This window comes from Siniperca chuatsi, linkage group LG10, assembly GCF_020085105.1.
Source record: "Siniperca chuatsi isolate FFG_IHB_CAS linkage group LG10, ASM2008510v1, whole genome shotgun sequence".
Taxonomy (NCBI): domain Eukaryota; kingdom Metazoa; phylum Chordata; class Actinopteri; order Centrarchiformes; family Sinipercidae; genus Siniperca; species Siniperca chuatsi.
Window position 1 is genome coordinate 3692430 of NC_058051.1, and position 22186 is coordinate 3714615.

The window sequence follows — 22186 nt, forward strand, 5'->3', positions numbered from 1 at the left end:
TGGTGCTACACAGGTAGCATACAGTGGGTTTATTAGCGTCTGGGAACAGCACTAATGAGAACAGTGAGAGTGAACCAAAACAGTAAAGTTGCAGGCTATAAAACCAAAACAATGAGCTGAAAGATACTAAAACACACCATAGTGGTGAGGGAATGGCACAGTTGGGTGACAGTTCTATGTTGGTTCATCATTACAAGCAATCCCTTGCATGTTACACATAATTTCATCCAATGTTGAAGAGAAACTGAAATTTAAATTTATTTTTGATTGTATTGAAATGTCAACATTAAGTATTCAATAATCTCAGAAATTTTAGATCTTTATGGCCACTATTTGCTTCCATAGTCCAGTCCAGACAAAGAAAAGAACAATTCAAGCTTTGAATTTGTATGTTTACAATTGTTTTCCCAACTGAATGAATGACTTTGCTAATGTTGCATTTGAAACATAATTGCTGTCATCCTAACGTGTTACTTTCCATTTTGCAGGTAATGAACCATCGCCGTTGGGCACGGTGGAGAGCTACAACCCAGTAAAGCGGCGCTGGGAGTATGTGGCGCCCATGCCCACTGCACGCTGCTCCTCTGCCCTCCTGCAGACAGCTAGCATGCTCTTTGTCATTGGCGGAGTCGCCCAGGGACCCAGTAATGCTGTGGAAGCCCTCTGCTTACCGGAAACCGTGTGACAAATGCAGACACACTAACACACACACAGGAATAAATGCAAACCGGCGTTTTAATTCATGTATGTGAATAGGTACAGACAAAAACACATGAATTGGATCCACAGATCCACAGATACTTTTCTACCTTCATGTCCAACTGATGGATTCCTCTTGAACACTGGGATGTAAGAAACTATTTTTCACATTCAACAAGCATTTTCAAATGGGGGCTGCAGAAAAAAAATGTGACAGAGCTGGACAAATACAACATTAAGGACATTCAAGCCGACTGCTGTGAGTGGCAAGGACAGAAAACTGACAGCTTTTCTACACTGGGGAAATCAGAGGAAGACACAAAAAAAAAAAAGAGCAAAAAACAGACACACACACACACACACACAGTGTCTGAAGAAACAACACGCCTTTGAACTGTTGAGCATTTTTCAGAATAAAAGCAGGGTACTTTTCTGGATAATAAAGGAACATAGGGCCATATCTGTATCTCTTCTCTGCAGCAGCATCGCTCTCCCCTGCTGCTGCGACAGCAAGCTCGGACACTTTTCTATGAAATTAGAAACAACACTTAGTTGAGTTTTAGACCGTGACATTCTGGGAATGTGAATGTCTGTTTTGGTTCTTCTCTTTTTGTTGCAGTGTTGTATATGTGTGAAAGTTAGCACTGCTAGCAACCGCTACCACAGAGTCAACAACAGTGGCCCTTAACATGCGTTCACACTACAAGCAACTCAAGCAACTGCTACTCAGAAATGTATCCATTTTCAACGACCAGTGAAACGTTGGCTGATGTTGACCACAGTCACTGTGTTTTCTTTATTTCTAGTTACAGAAAAGTTGCCTGTGGTCAAACTTGTCGGTACCCATCAATCCACCTCTGCTACAACATTATCAACACAGCGATCAATCACCAAGCAACAGTCCTTCATTCTATAGTACAGGGATGTAGTTGCTCGTGGAGTAAATGCAGTTACTCATACCTGCTGCACTGAAGCAGAGTTTTATCTTTACGATTATGGTTACATTGATTCAGTGTTTTCCCAGGAATATAATTTTTGGCAGAGTAGTGGAAGGGATCTGCTTATATTGGTCTAAGTCTAACCCTTGTGTAGTGTAGGGTATCATTATCGTAGTTGCTGCCTATTTACATAACCATAGAGTTGTCTATTTAAGGTGTCTTTTGAGTATAAAATAGTCAATACATGTAGGCTTAAAATGAGACTGAAAAATTAGTAGCTTGCTCAGGAAGGGAGCTGTAGTTAGCTTGCAAAGCTAAATATATTAAAATGTCCATATAAACTTCTTATTCAATCATGCAGCATATTCCACTTTTCCACCATTGGTCTGTATGTTGAGTATGTTTCAAACATTTGTCACTTTGCCAATAAACTGCGAAATATGCTACCTACAGAGCTTCGGAGACATAACATGACACATAAGTAGTGTATTTAGCTGTTAGTGTTGGGCAAGTTAGTCGAAAAAACCTACCTGCTTATCCTTTAAAGGGTTGCGGGGGGCCTGGAGCCGATCCCAGCTGACATTGGGAGAGAGGCGGCGTACACCCTGGACAGGTCGCCAATCAACAGCAAAGTAATTGGTTGCATTACGTTATTCAGCCCATCTCTGATACCTTTAAACAACTCAAAAGCCTCCACACCCACATGTCACATCATCTGTATTTAGAAAGTGTAGAAACAGAAAACGAGATATTGCGGTTTAACAAGCAGCCAGCCTACAGTTTGGAGGTACTTACTGACCATCAACAAGTCCTGTCCTCATGGTGAAGCTGCTGTTTACACACACAAAACCCAGGTGATTCCCGAATGTGTGTTTACCAGTGGCTAATTTTAGCTAACCAGCAAAGAAGACACAACATGCAAATTAGACAACTCTGGACTCAGTGGGAGGCGCATTTCTTTTGGTAAAACCTAGCCGCCTTCCACATCCAACTCCTGTGCCAAGCTAACCCGTCCCGTAGCAGTCTGTCCACCGAACGCACAAGACGAAACAGATGTCAACTCTCGCACACCTGGTTACTGACTACACTAAATGCTACTGAAAAAAACACATTGCTGTAACTCGTCACTAAGTAACTGCTGCCCAACGCTGTTAGCCCCATGTTGCGTGAAAACTATATATGCAACATGCTGAAAATACAGATCAATGGCAAAGAATTATGCTGTGGGAGTGCTTTGAGAAGTTTCTGTGTAGATACTGACACATGCTTTTTGCCATGACTCTGGGTCGCCATTGGAAGCAAATGTGACTGCTGTGAATCTAAGTTGACTACTGCTACAAACTTTTCAGAACTACCTTTCAATTCTACAGTGGGTGAGCCATTGATACTCAAAAGACAGACTTTTGGTGAAGATTTTGTTTGTTTGGGCTGAGGTGAGGCTTTGTGTACAGGAGTTAGGGATGAAAGAGAAAGGGATTTTCGAATATGCACTTAAAGAGCCAGTCCATTCAGAATGAATATACTGTAACACATGAGTTGATTGTGGCTCAGCTACTTTGATGGTGGTACAGCCCAAGAATAATGGGCTACAGCCTAAATTAAAACATTTTATTGAGGCAATACAGTGTAAAACTTCAAAAAGCTTGAATCTATTCAGTATGTGAAAGCCATTTTTCCATTCCAACTGAAGCAGTTGATGCACTTAGTTGTACTTTTACTAAAATTTGCATTATTGGGTGATTGGTCTGCCAGCTTAATTGCCCTATTCTCTTCCTCACTAAATAGAATACAGGTAATGATATTTACCATAATAAAATTTCCTTTAACTCACCAGTTTATTTGACAACTAGGTGATTAAAGCGTCCTAAAAAAATTATATATAGCTGTGAGACTCACAGTAGGAAAGAATCTTGAAAATGAAAGCTAAATTGTATTGTCAGCTACGATTGGACAATTCACAGCTATTTTACCACTCTAACACACACAGAAAGATGAGATACACCCCTGCTCGGTGCATTCGTCTGCTACATCCAAACAATTTTGAATAACTGAATCAGTGTTGCAGGTACATGAGAAACAGCGTGCCTACGGAATTTAACCACCATGTCTCCCAATACAGGAAACTCTATTTAAAGAGTTCCATATGCATTCATACATACAGAGAGAGAGAGAGAGAGAGAGAGAGAGAGAGAAGGACTGTGGATAAGTTCGAGACACAGATAACTACTGCACAGAGAGAGAGCTATCTCTGGCCCCCAAATATAAGATTGTTTCTTACACACACACACACACACACACACACACACACACACACACACACACACACACACACACATCCTTTTCACTGTCTTGCCCTACTTCATATATTTTTCTGGTCTCCCTGGCAGACCTTGTTAACAGAGATTGCTGTGGGAGAGCACTGAAGTTACTGGAGCTCAGATGAGATGCCAGTTGACAGTTGGTTATTTCTGGTGCTGCATTGTGTGCACCTAATTGAGTGTGTTAGGTACAAGCCACACACTTATCACATATGTACGCATTCACACACAAACACTTGCAGGGCAAGCCTGAATGCATGCCTGCAAGAATGCAGTCACAGTCTCATTCACTCACTCCTCACACAGTTCTATCTGGCAACAATCATAAAAGCTTGGAGAGAATACAGAGATCAGTTTGTCAGCAAACAGCTCTGTTGGTTGGGGACCGTGGCCCTCTACTGCATCCAACACTGATTAGCCTACTTGAATCAATTGCAGTTTGTGAGAGTGTGTGTGAGAGAGTGTGTGTATTTTTTGTCATGAATGTAATTTGAGAAGTAGAGCACATACACCCAAAACATTTAAAAGTTATAGTACAAAAAAGTCATAATTTTGTGGTGTTTTACAGATGCCTCTTTAACGGAGCCACATGGGATTTTTTTTGTGTACCTCAATTGACCATTGGGGAGAATTGGCAACAAGGCTGACCTTGCCAGACTGGATCTTAAAGCTGCATTAGCTGATTTTTTTGGCCACTTGTGGGCAGCAGAACAAGTTGTAAACACAACACTGACATATTATCACTTAAAGGTGATATGGTTAACTTGTCAGCAAACCGTTGCTTATTTACACATTTAGCACACCAGGATCAACTTTAGCCTTCGTTTGGAGTTGTGTTTCTGGCCACCCAAAGAATGTAAGTCCAATATTCACTCTCTTTTAGCTCTGTGGTCTCCACCGGTTCCTGAGGAAAACATCTGGCTCTTTAGCTGCTAAATTCTCGACTATGTTCACCAGCTAACTTTGTCTGTCTGCCGTATGGTGCTGGGCAGCTAATTGATAACGATTGATAATTTTTGAATCACGATTTTCATTTTCACTGAAAAAACTATTAAAATCATGATGATGTGACATTTGTTGGGGTTTGTATCAGACAAACATGTTTTCTTACATCTGGAGAACAAGATTTGTAGGCCAGGGCATCTCTGCAGCACTACAGTACTTCATTATTACGCTATTTTGTCACACATTTACCTTTATCAAAAAATTGCAGCTTCTGCGATTTGGAAATTTCACTTGGCCATATTGTGATTTCGATAATATTGCGATTATTTGTGGAATGTCAGTCCAATATTCATTCTCCTTTTATCTCTGTTTTGTCTCCACCAACTCCAGCTAACTTTGTCTGTCTGTTGTTTGGTGCTGGGCAGGTAGTGTACAGTAGATTTATCAGAGCTTTGACACAACAACTGCCTACTGCTGCTGGAAAAGAGTTTGTTAAAAACAGAAATTTGCAGGCTGTAAATGAGCTAAAAGAGACTAAAAAGCATTTTAGACTTTTTTTCTCTCCAGGGTTTTGTCACTACAAGCAAAACCTTTCACATGACACATAATCATTTCATCCATCATTAATATAAAAAGATATTCATTAGTACAGCTTTAACGTATGATTTCCTGTGTGCGCCTGTGCTTGTATGTCCACATTCATGGTTGTATATGCATTTGTGTGATTGTGACTGCATATGAGCACACGTGAGCACGATTGTTTTTATTCTTGTGTGTGGGTGCATGTGTTTGTGCAGATTCTTGACACCAAGACCCACTCACCATCTATTATTGTTTGAGCTGTCTGGAGGATGTACAATGTCTCCTTTGCAGTCGTCTGTTTCTCTGGCTCTTTGATACAGTTTACATGCCACACTGCAGTCCCCAAGGAATTCTGGGACTTTGCCAGAGATAGCTCTCTCTTTTGGTTGTCTGTTTTTTTTTTTTTTTTTTTTTTTTTTCTCTCTCACTGCCTCTCTGACCCTGTCAGTGTCATTCATAAATCTACAATTTCTCTTTCAATAGAAAAGATGCCTCATGAATCACTTTTTCTGGCTCCTGATGTGATGTACATGTCAGGATTTTTGCTCATTTGTGTGAAATCCCTCTACTGTTTCTGACAGCAGGTTGAGAAATGCAGAACAACAGAGCAGGATGCTTCAGTACAGGTAGCAGCTAATTACATGCTATACTTTTTTAGCAGGCCATGAGTGGATGATGCACAAGCATGTGTAAATGTCTACCTAAATGTGTTCTTACAGGACTAGTTGAAAGCCAACATGTATTGTGGGCCTGCTTCCCATGACAAGAGCATTAATATGGTTTTAATTAGCATGACTTTCTAGGTGAATATTTTCAAACTGAAAGTCTGAAATATCTGCAGAACCTGAGGCACGGGGCAATTTTACAAGCAATAAGTGCCCTAAAATGATACACAAGTTTTTAATACCCTACAGTATAGAGCGATGTTGGCTGGCAACAAATGCACAAGTACAACACTCATTTTCAGGCACGTTTTTATTATCTTGAGCGAACAGATGAGAATTGCATTGCCCCAAAAAGTTGCCTTGTGTATCATTACCTCTCAAACATTTGTAGATACGGTATGTACCCTCTTGTCCAAGACACATTCAGGGCCCTGTTTTAGTGTAGGCACACTGTGCATGGCATGTTCTGTGCCTTGATTCACAAAAATAAGGCCCACAGACTCAGGTTCTGACAAAACAATGGGGGTGCCTTCAGCACAGTGCAATGATGGGGATGGAATATACTGAATTTACACTTTTTTTCAGTTTTATGAATCCAATGCATAACTGTGTCTTATTTTTGACAATGAAAAGCCTCTTTACTTTTTTCATTTATTATTTTGTGCGGGCAAACTTTAACACAGTTTCCTGGGCAACAGGGAACAGTGTCAAAACCCGCAGGTAGCATAAATGTGTTCCTCTCACACCCGCATACCCATGTGTTCTTCTTGTTTCCTCTTTGGGCCTGTAGTTGAAATAATATGTATGTCAAACACCCCCTTGATTATTATTGATTAGATTATCAGGATTAGATATAATAGTATTTTTTGTGTTAATTGTTCATGTTTGTTCATTATTTTGCCCTGCGGTTGTTTGTGTTGGTGACAGATGTGTCGTGGTGATGTCCAGATCTGAGCTGGGTTCCCCAAAGTGTTTGTTACTAATTGTGTTACTATGTATTCTTGCAAAGCTTTACAGCAAATATTTTTTTAATAGAAGTATATACATGAATCTGTTTATTTTCCCCATGTTGTTCAGATGAGATGCATAGGAGCAAAGTTTATATTATACTGAGAATGACGATATATGTAATATATGGTTCTTAAGTAAAAATGCCTACAAAAGTTTATATTTAGTATGACAAGACAGACAACAGAGATATATTTGGAATGAACAAGTTGGCATATTTTATTTGTATTTCAATCTGTTGAGTGGTTTATAAAATTCTGGGTTTTCAGACAAAAAAAACCCCAAATTAATTTCAACACAGAATAATTATTTTTTGATTCAGTGATCAAACCAAGATGCTTCAAATAATCACTATCTCAAAATCCACGCAGCTTGAGAACCACCGGCCATCTATCATTTTAAATGCTGAGCGTGAAGGTGAAACTAGTTTGTACAGACATTTTGGGAAACACAGACCCAGAATCCCTCTCCTCTTCTAATCTCTCTTGCTGTACTGTGCTGTTTCCCTACAGTGACAATGGTAGAAACCTGGTAAACCGCTTTGTGGTCTCAGTGGATCAGTATTGCCATGTGCTCTGTATGTGCTAATGTGATTTGGGAAGTTTACTGAACTTAATGAAATGTACTGATAAGAAAGAAAGAAAACTAAACATAAGGAAGGGAGGACTCGACTCACTCAGATAGTGTGTGTGGGGAGGTGTAAGGCAGTGTGTGTGAAGCACTAAAAAGTTCAATATATCTTTACTTATGTTCTAATGCTTTACACTTTGCATTGTTATCCCTATAATGACTGTGTAAACATTTAGTTGTAGAAACACGAGCATAACCCTTTCAGTCAAATAAACTCACCCACACACAGAAACTTCTGCCACCTCAAACTATGCACTTACAATAAATCAAGCCCAAGCAGCGCTGACTTCAGCCTCAAGTGCTAATAACAATGACTAGAGTCAGATATGACCCCAGTTTAACAGGACTGAGAACATAATATATATATAAACAATGTAACACAACAGATAACAGAAACAAATAAATACAACATAAATATAGATTTATTTTTTTAAGTTGTACACTATGATATAGTTTGTTACAATCAGATCATGTTCACTGAGACAAATAAAATTATGTTTCAGTCAACTCTAGATGAGTGACATTCTGAGTTGCTTTACAGCAGTATTGTCAAAACACTAATTTCTAAAGATTTAAAGGGGCACTCCACCAATATTACACATTAAGATCGGTTACTTCTCATGAGGCGTACTATTAAGCTAGTGACAACAGTTGTACAACGTACTCTGTGGCTTAGGATGGCGCTTGTGTGTTACAAACTGGGGGCGTGGAGATTGAAAGACGTGAGCATTTACCAGGCAGGGCCGGTCTATTGAAAGACACTATTGATTTCATTTTAAGTATTGTAGGATCTAGCATTTTTTTGCTCTACCCATTTTAGGAACTAAAAATCAGGATATTTCGGCCTCTACTGAACCAATTCTGACCACACTTTTTAAAATCTGGCTTTATGTAGTATAATAGCAAATTGCTGTGGTATCCCTTTAAACAATAACATCATTAAAATGTGATTTGTGGTCAGATCTGACCACATGTTCAAACTTGAAACCATGTGCTGATCACTTGTTCAATGGCAGTCATATGCATTACATTTAAATGAAATAAATGTTTTACACGATTATAAAATTGTGTCATAATATAATATACCATTATACAAATATCCAATTACACATTCACAATCACTGCCTCTGAAACATGGCGTTATAAGATAATGGGGAGACCATTTCTACCTTTAAAGTCAATTTTACATAATTATAGAAATGTAATTTCCTGACCAAACGAGATATGATTATCCTTTAACTGAATAGATTGACGTTTTGGGGAAAAATGTTTATTCTCTTTCTTTATGAGATTATATGAGAAGATTAATACCACTCTAGTGTTTTATGGAGCTAGAGCCTGGAGGCGATTAGCTTAGCTTAGCATAAAGACTGGAAGCAGGGGGAAATGATTAGCCTGGCTCTGAAAGAAAGCAAATAAACAACTTTCCTAAAATGTCAAACTATTCCTTTAATCAACACACATTGATTTTGCTTATTTGACTGGGGTCATACTGTAGGTGGGCCTATAACATATATCATCACTCTGCAAGCAGAAACCAAGGCAAACTAGAAACTATGGCATGGGTTTCAAATACATCTCTTTTGTGGTCACATCTGACCCCTGCTGGTCATTTAGGGTTAAGCATCACTCAGCAGCAAACAGACGAAGCAACGCTTCACATTGTTGATCGTTCTTATGTGAGGTGCTTATTCTGTGCCACAGATGTACAAAATTATTATAACAGAATTTATGCTACTTGATAATCCCTCTAAGCAAGATTAGGCTACTGCCTGTTTACAGGAGCAGGAACGTTTCCTTTTCATTACCCACTCACACAGACAAAGAGAATGAAACAAGAGGGGATATTTCGGCCTTACTTTTATTATTATAATTCTTATTATAATAATAATAGTAGTAATCATAATAATATTTATTGTGGTTGTTGTTGTAATAGATCAATGTGACACTGTAGTGTGTTCTTAAACTGTTGGTTGCGATGAGACAAGCAAAAGAGAACAAAAAGTGTATTTGGATGTATTAAAGAGTCCAGGGCAAGGAAAGAGTGGTAGAATGATGTAATGTACACATGGAAAGGCTGCCTTCCCTAACCAAAGCCTGCCAGGCACATTGGTACACCAATGATACAATTAATGAGTTTTCAAAATGGTAAGAAGGGTTTGGTTAATAACTTGATGATGAGAGTTTACATAGAGCTTCATTTTCCATCTTATTAATACGAATAAGAATAATCACCTGTTTACCACCAAAAAAAGAGCCTAAAAATGTCTTCTCAACATTTATTCAGATTACATGCTTTGGTGCAAGTAGATCCACATCAGATCACTTAATTTAGCATTTCTACAATATTTTGGAGTCTTGATTTGGCCAGAGGTCAGTCAGGGTGATGAGATATTGTACATGTAGCTGTAGCCAGCGTCAACGTGGCTGGCAGGCTTTGGTTTTCAGACCGAGTCTTGGCTGTGACTCCAGTGCAGTAGTTCAGTGCCTATACTAAATGTGAGGTAGTGCCTCGACTATGAATCCTGTTCTATAATAAACTATTTTGACTTGCTGTCTGATTCCCTATGTCCTGTGTACTCTTTTTTTCTCCTGTCTCACTCCAGCACCTTCTCCTGGGGAAAAAGTGGAGAAAGAGAAAGAGCAGAGATAATGACAGGAAAGAGCATATCGGCATCTATTTCCATGCCTATCTCTGAAGAGGTGTATGGGGGCTGTCATCAGAAAAATGTCACCTGATCCATAATAGATGAAGTTGACATCAAAACCCACTTCAAACGCAGTGCATGGATGGAGTGCTCCTATAGAGAGAGACAATTAGAACGAGCATTTCTTTTTTGTCAGTGTAATAACTGGATGTATGACTCCTCCACGGTCAGCTGCGTCTCCAAATGAATCTCCTCTCTTCTTCACACTCTCCAAGGGAACAGTCTGTCACACAGAATATGTGTCCTATCAAACAAAAGCTGCAGTCCTCAGGAAACAGCCGTTAACACTGATGCTATGGGTGAAATGAGGCTTTCAGAGCGTTTCCTACATCTTAAGATGATCACGAAGCTTTTCAGCATGTTAAAGCAGCGAGTAATTGACCGCAAATGAACTTCAGCCTCCGGTGAATATTCACCAAGATTGGGTTGAGCATCACTTTGTTGTTCTAATTTAAGTTTGGCTGCAGATGAAGGCTCATGCTTGCATTATATGGACTTTTTGAAGTGAGAGTTTGAGTAAAACAGAGTTTGGAGTAAAATTGTAAAAACAGGCGGATGCAAAGAGGCGTTAATTATAATTTAATCATTATAATTGACTGTTCACTAAGCCCTGTCCCCCTTAGTTACTGTTGCTACGCCTGTTAAGCTTTCCATTCTCGCCTGGCACATAATACACAATGATAATGGTGCCAGATTTACAAGTCAAAATGTTTCCGTAATTTTTTTAAACCATGGAGCTTTGATGTCAGGGTTCTCATTTTGATGGCTGAAATGACAACTGTCGCTGTGAGAGTTTATCAGCTGTAGCTACTACCTAAGCTAACATTAGCTCCATGAGTTGGTTGAAAAAGCTGCCTCTGGCTGACTGTTGTAATGTAATGTAAGCTGTCTTGTTTTAAAATGAGAATCTTGTAAATGGGTGGCTACATACATGATATTGTGCTCAAAGACTAAAGAGGCTAAAGCTGCATGTCCCAGGCAAAAAGTCAGCATTCTCTCCAGTTGGTGATCCATGTACTGTAGAAGACCTAGTTAAATAAAGAATAATACAAGCTAGTTACTCCTAGTATTACAGTAGGCCTATAAGTAGTGCTGAAATTGTTAGCTGATTAATCAATTAGTCAATCAACAAAAAATTAACAACAGTTTTGTTAAGATTAATCGTTTAAGTCATTTAACAAGGAAAAAATGACAACCGTTTGCTATCTCAAATGTGAGGATTCGCTGCTTTTGTCTGTTTTACATAATTGCAAATTGAAAATCTTTGGTCTTTATATTGACAAAACAAAAAAGACATTTGAAGACAGTTTGGACAGAAATATGGTAGGTTTTTTTTTACTACTTTTTGACATGTTACAGACTAAATTATTAATCGATTCATCAAAACAAACAGATTAATCGATGATGGAAATAATAGTTGCTAACCTAATTATATGTGTGAAAAGGAAAATTTCTTTTCTGTTTTGTTGCTTAGCTGACTTGTTCATTTTTATATTTCAAAGAGTATATTGTCATTTTTAATGTGAGATTCAAGATTCAAAGATTAAAAAAAAGAAGGTTTTTTGGATGCGGACATACAGTACATATGTGTTTGACAAACACAATCTCGGGTGATGTTGCCTGGAGTTGCTGGAGTGTAAACTTCCCTAAATCCAGCAAAAGACAAGGGCAGAGCTGCTAACATTAGCATTAACACTGATATCATCCAGGAACGGCTTCCACACAGTGTGGAAATACATTAAAGTGGATATGCTAGTCAGGAACAGCCCCACAAGCTAATGTAGTTAACTAGTTATGTGCTCACTGGCCATGGAAGTAATGCTCTGTTACTACTACTGTAGTAAGCTAGTTAGAAAAACAATAGTATACAATTCACTAAGTAAAATCCATTTTCCCTCAGTAATCTTGTCGACTGAGCAGATACTGTTAAGTGACAGGGAGGAAAAAAGGTATAACTTGAAGGACAAAGCAATTAAACTGATGAACACTACTCTCAGTTACTTTCAGTTGGCATGTGTGATGCACTCAGACCCTGCGGCAGGATTATTGGGAAGGGGGGCATCAGATTTTTTTTGGCGGGCACAATAAATTGGTACTTTGAATTGCGCTATCAAATGTACTCCATATGTTGCCTGTTGCCTACAGCCATACAGATATATAACTGTAATAAAAATAAAAGAAAGACATAGCCAAGTAACATTTCTGAAAATTTTAAAAACTTATGGGCTACCTGAGCCAACACTTTTTTCCCTGAAAGATCATAATGAGTATAACAAGAAGTACACAGCAATTTCGACATTTAATAGGATTTAATAAGTACAGTCATGCACCCGCACAGACCAGCTTAAAACAAACAAAACATACCCATTCCAAATCAATAAAGCAACAGGCTAAATTTACATAGTGAGCCCCAAAATAGGTCAGAGGTCATCCAGGGCGGGCCTGGCTCCTAAATGCCCGCCCAAAGTGGTGGGTCTGGATGCACTGCAAATTAGAGGAAACATTTCCCAAGCAGGTCTTTGTGGCCTCTTGTTAGCACAAGTCAAACGTAACATTATGTTGTGGTTTTGGGGTTTAGTTGTGTTATTTCCTGTTTTATTTTGTAAGTGTTCTGCCTCATGTGTCTTATGTAGTTTTACTTCCTGTCTTTATTTGCTTTTCCCTTCAGTTCTGATTGTTTGCCCTGCCCTGCTTAGTTTCACCTGTGTCTCATTTTCTCCCTTCACCTGAGTGTATTTTCATCTGTGTTCTTCCTTTGTTTGCCAGTTCGTCTTCGTCAGCCTGTGTCAAGTGTCCCAGCCCTTTTCCTTGTGTTTTCAAGTTCCTACCCCAGAATTTGGACTTTCTGCCTGACTTGTTCAGACTACGGATTATTTGCCTGTTGCATTTGGATGTGTTTACCTGATTTGAAATGACTTTTGGATTGGGTCTCTGCCTGCCTCAGTAAGCCTGTTAGCCTTTTGTTCGCAAATAAATCATTGAAATATACCAGCTCTGCCTCTGTGCCTGCGTTTGGGTCCAACCCCTTGTATTCCCAGTGTTCCCTGCTTGACAACCCTCGACACATTAGGCTGCAAAGTGAGAGGTACATAAATGATTAATGATAATTAGTAATTTAAAGATTAATAATCATCACCTTTTCCCCCCAGGCAGTCCCTGGTGTCTGGTCTGACACAGATTCATAATTAGCATTATTCCAATTATGTCATGTAATTGTGATGATAAACATGTTGTTGAAGATCCTTATTTATAGCTCAACAGGGCAGATGGAAGATGAACAATGCAGTACAATAAGGGGGAACACAAGGAGTTTTGGCTGTAGATAATAGTGTCACATTAAACAGCACTCTAATATCTTTTGTCTGGGTTCCAATTTTTAAAGGCTGATAAACAAGAATAATGAGGGTTCTTTCTTATGGGGACACATGCACACTGACTTCGGTAGCTGTCTGGCTACTGCAACCTTATTATTTTTGCCCAGGCAGAGAAAAAACCCCAGAAACCCCAGGAAATCATGACTCTGGGTCTGATGAACATGCTGGCAGTGTGAAATGCTTTCATCCAAGACACGTTGTTATTCTTTCCCTGCAACCCACGGCATCATGAAGCTATTTGTAACGTCTCTGTGGTTCAAAGCTGATATGTTTTGTCTGGTGTAGGCATACAAGCAGGAAACCAACACATACACATCATGTACCACACTGTACAAGGCACATTGAAATATGCAGGTGCATACATTCATGTCTGTGTGCATAAACCAACCTAATGAGCATTTATCAACTTGCTAACATTGTATACAATAACGTAAAATATTTAGTCATCAGGTCTGATTTGTGTGCAGGTTTTTCAGCACAAAAGCAACTAATTAACTCAGATTAAGATAAAAAATAAAGTGTTAAGCATAAAACCTTTTAATGATTTCTCAACTGTTTGGTCGACATTGGTGACATTTTGAATTGTGATCTTGTTGAAAAATTATTGTACTGAAAGAATAGATTCCAATTTGTTCAGATCTGTCTTAAAACAATACTCACATACCCATATGTACATTAAGGGGTATTCTAATCTAAGTGATGGAGGACAAAATCTACAGTCCTCATTCTGGGTAAAAATACATATGGCTACATTTGGTAGCAGTTGTTGAGCTTGCTATCTTAAAAGGTGTGGTATGCGATTCCGTGCGATTCTAATCCAATACATCGTCTTTTTGTCAAATTCAGTGAATATCTCACTAGCTGTACAGACCGAGCCACACAACGCTATTCCAGCCATTGCAGTCATGATTTGTGTCAGGTAATGTTAAATGACTTGCCTACGGGCATTCAGCTTACTTTCTAGTTTGCCAAGATATGCTGTTGTTGTGATGTTAGCTATAGTAGCAGGAGAGTTGTGAGTATCGCTGTCTGGAGCTGATTTGCCGGCTCTGGGAAACCGTCTCATCCTCTCTGGATGTTAGTTTCACAGCAGCAACTGTAGGGACAGTTTGCTAACCCACAACCTAGCTAATGTTAGTTACATTACTTGTTGTGTCATGATTTCTCCAGAATCTCATACCCTACCATTAAGAGCGGCAGGGGTTATGTGATTGGTTGAAAGGTGAGGGGGCAGTGACACCACTGTCATGAAAAGTGACATTATGAAATAAAACTTAACATGCAACACGTTACGGAGGAAAATGTCACAATGAAATAGAAACAGACTTTTGAAAAGGGGCATTTTGAAATATGTCTATAATGAAATAAAAATATCCAATAAAATTCAGATATATTATTTCATAATAATGAATTGAGTTTTAATCATTTCTTTTCCCCCCACAAATTGGTGCATTTTTATACTTTACACAATTTATTCATGATTATTTATTTCATAATGCCTTTTTTATTTATTTAATATTGAACGTTTTGATGTTCCATATGCAGATAGTTTGAAGTGCACTTTTACTGTAAATAAAAACCAAAACTGGGGGGGAAGTATTTGTTAATGCCCAAAGGAACTAAGAGGTGCATGACACACTTTAACAAGACCTATCACTAACATAATGCACATCTATGTAGTTGATAATACAGGATGTATCAGAGGTAATATCTACAGCACCTCAGGTACAATGACATGAGCAGGGCAGCAGCTCAAACCCTCCCCAACCCGGTGCACCACATGTGGACTATAGAGGCAACATCATCTTGAACCCTGCAGGTGTTGTGACCCCCAAACCCCCGCTCTGAGGTGTAGAGCATTTATAGAATCAACAAGCACAGACTGCCTCTGCCTGCTCCGCTCCGTTTCCATTAGGGATGGAAGTCGATAAGGAAGTCGCTTTGAATTTCAACAACTCCCATTATCTCTGGCTTCCATGATTCTATTCCTCCCTTTGTGTTTAATAAGGTTGACATCAGGTCATGACCAAACTGAAAGCCAGGAAAATGATTAGATTTAGATTTAGAATTTAGAAAAGTTGTTTAAGGCAGGAGGTGAAAGAAAATTAAGTGGTACCATGTATTTTCTAGCAATAACCTAGCAATATCTGCTTCCTACATTAAGTAGAAACAAGGCTTTAGTATAAATTACGTAAAATACATTTTTTATACACATTTCCCCCAAATGTATAATGTATAATTCATTAAAAATAATTTAACTAAAAAGGATTGACATCAACAGTGCTTCTCCTGTTGAGTTGATTCAATTCCAAGCAGTTGGCTGTTTCTGCCACCTTGTGGTCTAAACATGCTTTTGCAAAGCCCCCCTGCTCAACATCAACATCTTCAAGTCTCCGAGTGCATCTGTCTGTGTGTGTGTGCCAGTAGTAAAAGTCCTGCATTCAGAATTTCATGAAGTAAAAGTACAAAAGTATTATCAGCTAAATGTACTGATAGTATAAAAAATAAAAGTACTCATTATGCAGTTGCTCCTTTCAGAGTGTTATATCATTACATATTATGTTGTTGTATCATTATTATTCATGCATTATTTTTTAAGCAGTGTTTTAATCATGCATTATGGTTTACAAGTTGATCATGTGTTTATACGTAAAACCTTCATCTGCAAAGTGACTAATAACTATAGTTAGATAAATGTAGTGGAGTCAAAAGTTCAATATTTCCCCCCTGAATTGTAGTGTTGTAGAAATAGAAGTAGAAAGTATGAAATGGAAATACTCAAGTAAAGTACAACATTGTACTTACTTGTACGCACACTCGAACATGTTACTCCCATACTTGAATAAAATAATAACAATTACTTTATTTATATAGCACCTTTAAAAACAGCCTAGCTGCTGCACTCTGGACTAGTTGGAGGCGAGAGAGTGACTTTTGGTTTATGCCAGAAAGGAGGGAGTTACAGTAAATCACATCACTTGTCCTGGTGTGATACAGCAGTGTACCCATGTACCCCATGGGGTATTTCCCCAGTTACCAGTGCTCAGCTAATTTGAAAAAAATAAAAATTATGATTTGGTAAAAAAAAAAAAAAAAAAAAAAACATCACTAAAAGTAGCCTAATGGATATTGGTTGAAACATCCAATTTCTGCCACTCAAAGTGATAGTACGAATGCAATCTTGACAGAACCTACGAAACAAAAACCAGAATCAACTTATAGTCTTTAAAGCACTGTTTTGTATGTAACAATTGCCAGAAATACACTGAAAGAAAGAAAAGAAATAATGAAAAAAATAAACAATGTCACATCGAAAATTAACAGATTAGGTGGCAAAGTATGCAACGCTGTGGAGGCTATGTGTTCTTCTACCTGAACAGTTTATTGATTTTCTCTTCTAGCTCTGTTGCAGGGTCTATGCGCTCCCTCTGCAGATGCAGCTCCAGCTTTGTTAAGGCACCAGTATACTTTATCAGAACTGCTTGTTGGACCATCGAATAGCTTCGAACTCCCCCTCCCCACACACCTTTCTGATGTTGGATAAGGGGGGGGCTATGTCTGACAATTTCTGTATCTTTCTGAAACCGACAATCCAACATTCACACTCACTTCACGCCATGATTGTCCAGGTGTGCAGAGGTGAGAAAGTAAGCTTGGTTTGAACTTCTCTCTCAAGTCGTTTTTTTTTTTTTTTTACCCCACCTTCAAGTCCTGGGGTCCTTGAGGCATTTGAGGATTTTTGCAGTATTTTGCCTCCTTCTGCAGCAAGAATTAGATATGCTCAACCATCTCGCTTACAAATGCCCAGTTTTTCTGGTGCTGCAGTTTGTAGAAGGCCTTGCTATTACCTTTAACCAGGACAATGCTGTGTCTGGAATCCCATCTGGTTTTACAGGAACAGAGTCACAGGAGCTGGAGAGGATATCATGAATGAAACATCTCAACTCTAGCATTCAAAGCCTCAAACCACCTTATGTTCACCTCCTCATGGAAATCAGGCACAACGTACTTCTTGTCCACCCACACAACATCTTGATTGGACAGACATGGTTTGGTGACATGTCAATGGTATTCCAGGATATCCTCATCTGTTATCCTGGAAAACACCTTCTGGAAGACCTTGGTGTATCTGATCAAGGTGCCATACTGCTCTAACATTTTCTCACATTCAGGGAGAAATTGAGTGAACACCTGGCTCTCCATCTCCGTCTCCACTGGGTGCTTGGGTCAGAGTTCAGTCAACTGCAGGCTTGTAGACAGCGTCGAGGATGAGATGAGGGATTAAGCTGAGGAATGCAGGGTCTTTCCTCACCAGCCGCTTCCTCACCTAGAGCGACGTGCCGAAAGTCTGAGTCTGAGTAATTAGTAGTAGTAGTAGTAGTAGCAGCAGTAGTGCACTGCGCATGTGTCGGTGTTTTTGTGTACCCGCTAGAAGCTTTGTCTTAAACCATCATAAATTGACATTTTATCGAGTTTTTAAGCCAAGTATTCTACGCCACACTGTTTTACCTAAATGTTTTTACTTGGTAAAGTTTTCAGTCATCAGACGTATGGATCCTAAGTGATTTTAAGATGGCTGCAACTCGACGTGGTTTACTTTTTTTTAAAAATATATCTTTATTAAGTTTTAACAAGTTCCTTCCGACTACCTGTGAACTCAGCTGCTTTTAACCAGGACCAAGAAGTACGACCCTATCACACCTTTTTTAGCCTCTTTACATTGGCTCCCTGTTTGTTTTAGGATTGATTTTGAAGATCTTATTGATTACTTTTAAGGCTCTTCATGGCCTGTCTCCAGACTATATTTTAGACCTTGTAATCCCTTATGAACCCTCACGTAGCTTGAGATTTTCGGGCAGGGGTCTCCTGTCTGTTCCTGAGTCCAGGTTGAAAACTAAGGAGGATGGAGCTTTTGCTATCAGGGCCCCGGGGCTCAGGGACAACTTGCCTGAAGAAATGAGGTTGTCTGAGTCAGTGAAAGCAGATCCTGATTTTACCTGAACTGGCTGTTTATTTTATTGCTTTTGTGTATTTTATATTTTTATATTTAATCATTTACTGTGGTATTTTATTTCTCTTGTTGTGAAGAACTTTGTACTTTGTTTTGATAAGTGCTCTATAAGTAAAGTTGTATTATTTATTCTTTTTATTATTTTTCAGTGGCTGGAAAGTAGTGGCCAAAATACAAAACTTTACATTTCAGTGAGTGATTGTGTGATCAAAATCAAAACACATAACAAAATCATAAATCCAAGGCCAGCTGACATCTTTAAGGCACAATCCACAGTACAAATGTAAACAAAAGGGCTTCCCCACCACCAAAATTCAAAACACAAGATTTGGAACCTGCTATCACTCCCACATCAATTGGCAGGTATTTTTACACATTGGACTAATAAGAAAGCAGACCTGTATTTTCAATTATGATCAGTTGAGAAACACACAAATGTTGATTTTTCATCGTCAGGTCATACTGTTCAGTTATGTATGTGAATATAGTCTGAATGGTTTGCGTGCTTAAAACATTTCTGACTTGCTCCCTGGGGGTGCTTTTGGTTACTTTGGTCCTGTTCTGTAGAACAAAGTGTCTGATGATCTGAGATCAGTCACAACTGTGTCCACATTCAAAACTAAACTGAAAACATTTCTATTTTCTCAGAGTTCTGATTGGTTATTGTGTGTCTGTGTGTCTGTGGTTTATGTCTATGGGGTGGATGTGGTTCCTTGCACATGCATTTTAATGAAGCACACTGAGTTCACTTGAAATTAAATATGCTACATAAATAAAATTGCCCTGTCTTATTGTTTAAAGGCTCTCCATTAGCGTCCACCAATGCGGCTGCTTCTTCATAGGGCCCATAGATTACATGGGACAAAACTCTGGACATTAACCGGATCTATGTGAAATAAATCAAAAAGAAAATCCAACAGAAATGAGAAACACAAATTAATTTTAAAAAATACTGAATTAGTAGATCAGATTAGAACAGTTGAGCTAGCATTATTGCTTCATGTAGCCTGTTATATGCCACATCTATCAATATTTCTTATGTACTGTAGAAGCACCTTATTTCACACTTGCAAAAAAATACTGGGTTATTTGCACACTAACGCAGTAAGTTAGTGTACAAATACACTACAAGTACACTAAGCCAGGTTAGTGTACAAATACACTACAAGTACACTAAGCCAGGTTAGTGTACAAATAGGTGCTCACCTGTACCAAATTATAAAATAGTGTGAGGTACAGCAATTGGTAAGTTTTTACAAGTTAAGTATATGCTAACTATCAGTACAAATATTAATTAGCGATTAGTAACATGAGTATGATGTAGTAATACACATTTATTTCAAATTGCTTGCCATATGGTAAGTGCCTTGAATGATCATATTTTACTGTATGTGTATATATATAATGTGTATTATATATATATATATAAGGGCTCAGAGAAGAGCTGGAGAAGGCCTGGAAGATGAAGGCAACAGTGGTGCCGTGGTCATCGGAGCACTCGGGGCAGTGACCCCCAAACTGGAGGAGTGGCTACAGCAGATCCCTGGAAGAACACCAGACATCTCGGTCCAGAAGAGTGCAGTACTAGGAACAGCAAAGGTACTGCGCAGAACCCTCAAGCTCCCAGGCCTCTGGTAGAGGACCCGAGCTCAAAAGGATGAGACCACCCGCGGAGGGTGAAGGACAAAGTTTTTTATTTATTTATTTATTTATTTATATATATATATATATATACACAACCAGATCACAAAAGACAATTACCATGTTCTGCATATTCTGAAATATACAAAACATACTGTGTACAAACATATATAAATACACTTTAAAAACGGAATATACTTTTAAACTCACATTAAAGAGACATTTTTTGTTCTTCAGTGGTGAGAGTCTGTAAAACCTGCAGTGAAATCTGCTTCACTTTGCTAACACAGTTACATGATTTCCATTAGCGTTGGTTCAGTAGAGAGTGTTTCCGTCATTCCTCCAGAGGATTTCCAAACCTCATGATATTTCCTTTTCGACATTAAAGGACAATTGTCTCCAAATCCACCAAGACCAAAAACCAACAATGTGTTAGTCAGTCTGTCAATGCGATAAGACTGCCCTACCCTGTCTGTGGCTCTCAGCCCCAAACTCATTGGTTCCTACTGTAGACGTAAATCTTTAAAACCGGGTCTCATATAAACTTTCATTTTTCATAAAGGTTGGAATGGACAACATTAGTCCCGACCGGCTATTGTTTTAACTCTGAGTAGATAAACTGCCAGTGAAAAAATCTGAGTAGATAAACTGCCAGTGAAAAAATCTGAAAGTGGTCTCTTGGTTTGTGCACTGACTTTCCATGGAAGCATTTTGTCTAGCTGCAGTATGTGGTAGTATGTTGTGGCCAATATAAATGTCACACTGTCTTGTAGGATGTCACAGTGTGTGTGGGACCACTGAGGGTTATGTATTCTAGTCACACTGTGAGACCCTGAGCACTGGGATGGCTGCTGTTGAGAGTGCCCTTTATTCAGTTTGATGAAAATAATAATAATGAAATTCACGGATTTCCTGCAGCAATAAAACATTATAGACAGGTGAAAGCCCCAGTGTATGTACGCAGCTATTTTTTCTTCAAATAAACTCTAATAAACACAGTTAGGAGTCGATACTTTAATGTTTCCTGAGAATACATCTGAGGCAGAAACAAGTGTGAGATCTCTGTTTCCTGCCTAGATAGAAGATTTGGTTTCAAAAACACAACCCAGAGTTTTGTGGCTTAATTTCTGCTAAGCTACCTCCGCTCACAAACCTTGTGGTTAAGTCAGTTATACTTAATCTCTGATCGCGTCACTGATAAATGTAAAATGCGTGGTCTAAACTCCTCTGCATGAGTCATACACGTAACTGTAAGATCAAAGGTTCCAAATGTTCTGCCGTAATAGTCGACTGTTCAGTAGGGGGAAATTACACACATTTCGTACCAATTAAAATAACTATGCAGAGAGCAACTAATGTCAAAAACATTTGTTTACACAAGTTGCATTCAAGTAATGATTGCTGATAAAGATGAACTCTATACATTTGGGCTGTGTCTAATTATCGCAGCTCAGTGAACCTGACAGGAATGAAAAGGCGGATTTAATAACAATGCACGTGCATACATTTTCCACAGCATACATATATACATAAATACATTTAGCATGCATAAATCATATACCATATGTACATACTGTAGCATGTCTATACCATGTATGTAACTTTATGTATATGTACTGTATGTAACTTCTTCTAAAACCTGAGCTATACTGTGCATCTGTACTTTG

At 38.7% G+C, this 22186-nt stretch overlaps 1 protein-coding gene across 2 annotated transcripts in view; it reads left to right on the plus strand.

The window, feature by feature from the left end:
- LOC122883404 (kelch domain-containing protein 8B-like) overlaps window positions 1–5103 on the plus strand; it is a 178985-nt gene extending 173882 nt beyond the window's left edge. For both annotated transcript variants that reach the window (XM_044212030.1, XM_044212029.1), the window contains one exon: window positions 489–5103. In XM_044212030.1, coding sequence (XP_044067965.1) covers window positions 489–685 — 197 coding nt within the window. In that variant the 3' untranslated portion in view covers window positions 686–5103. The remainder of the gene's footprint in view (window positions 1–488) is intronic.
- The last annotated feature ends 17083 nt before the right edge of the window (window positions 5104–22186 follow it).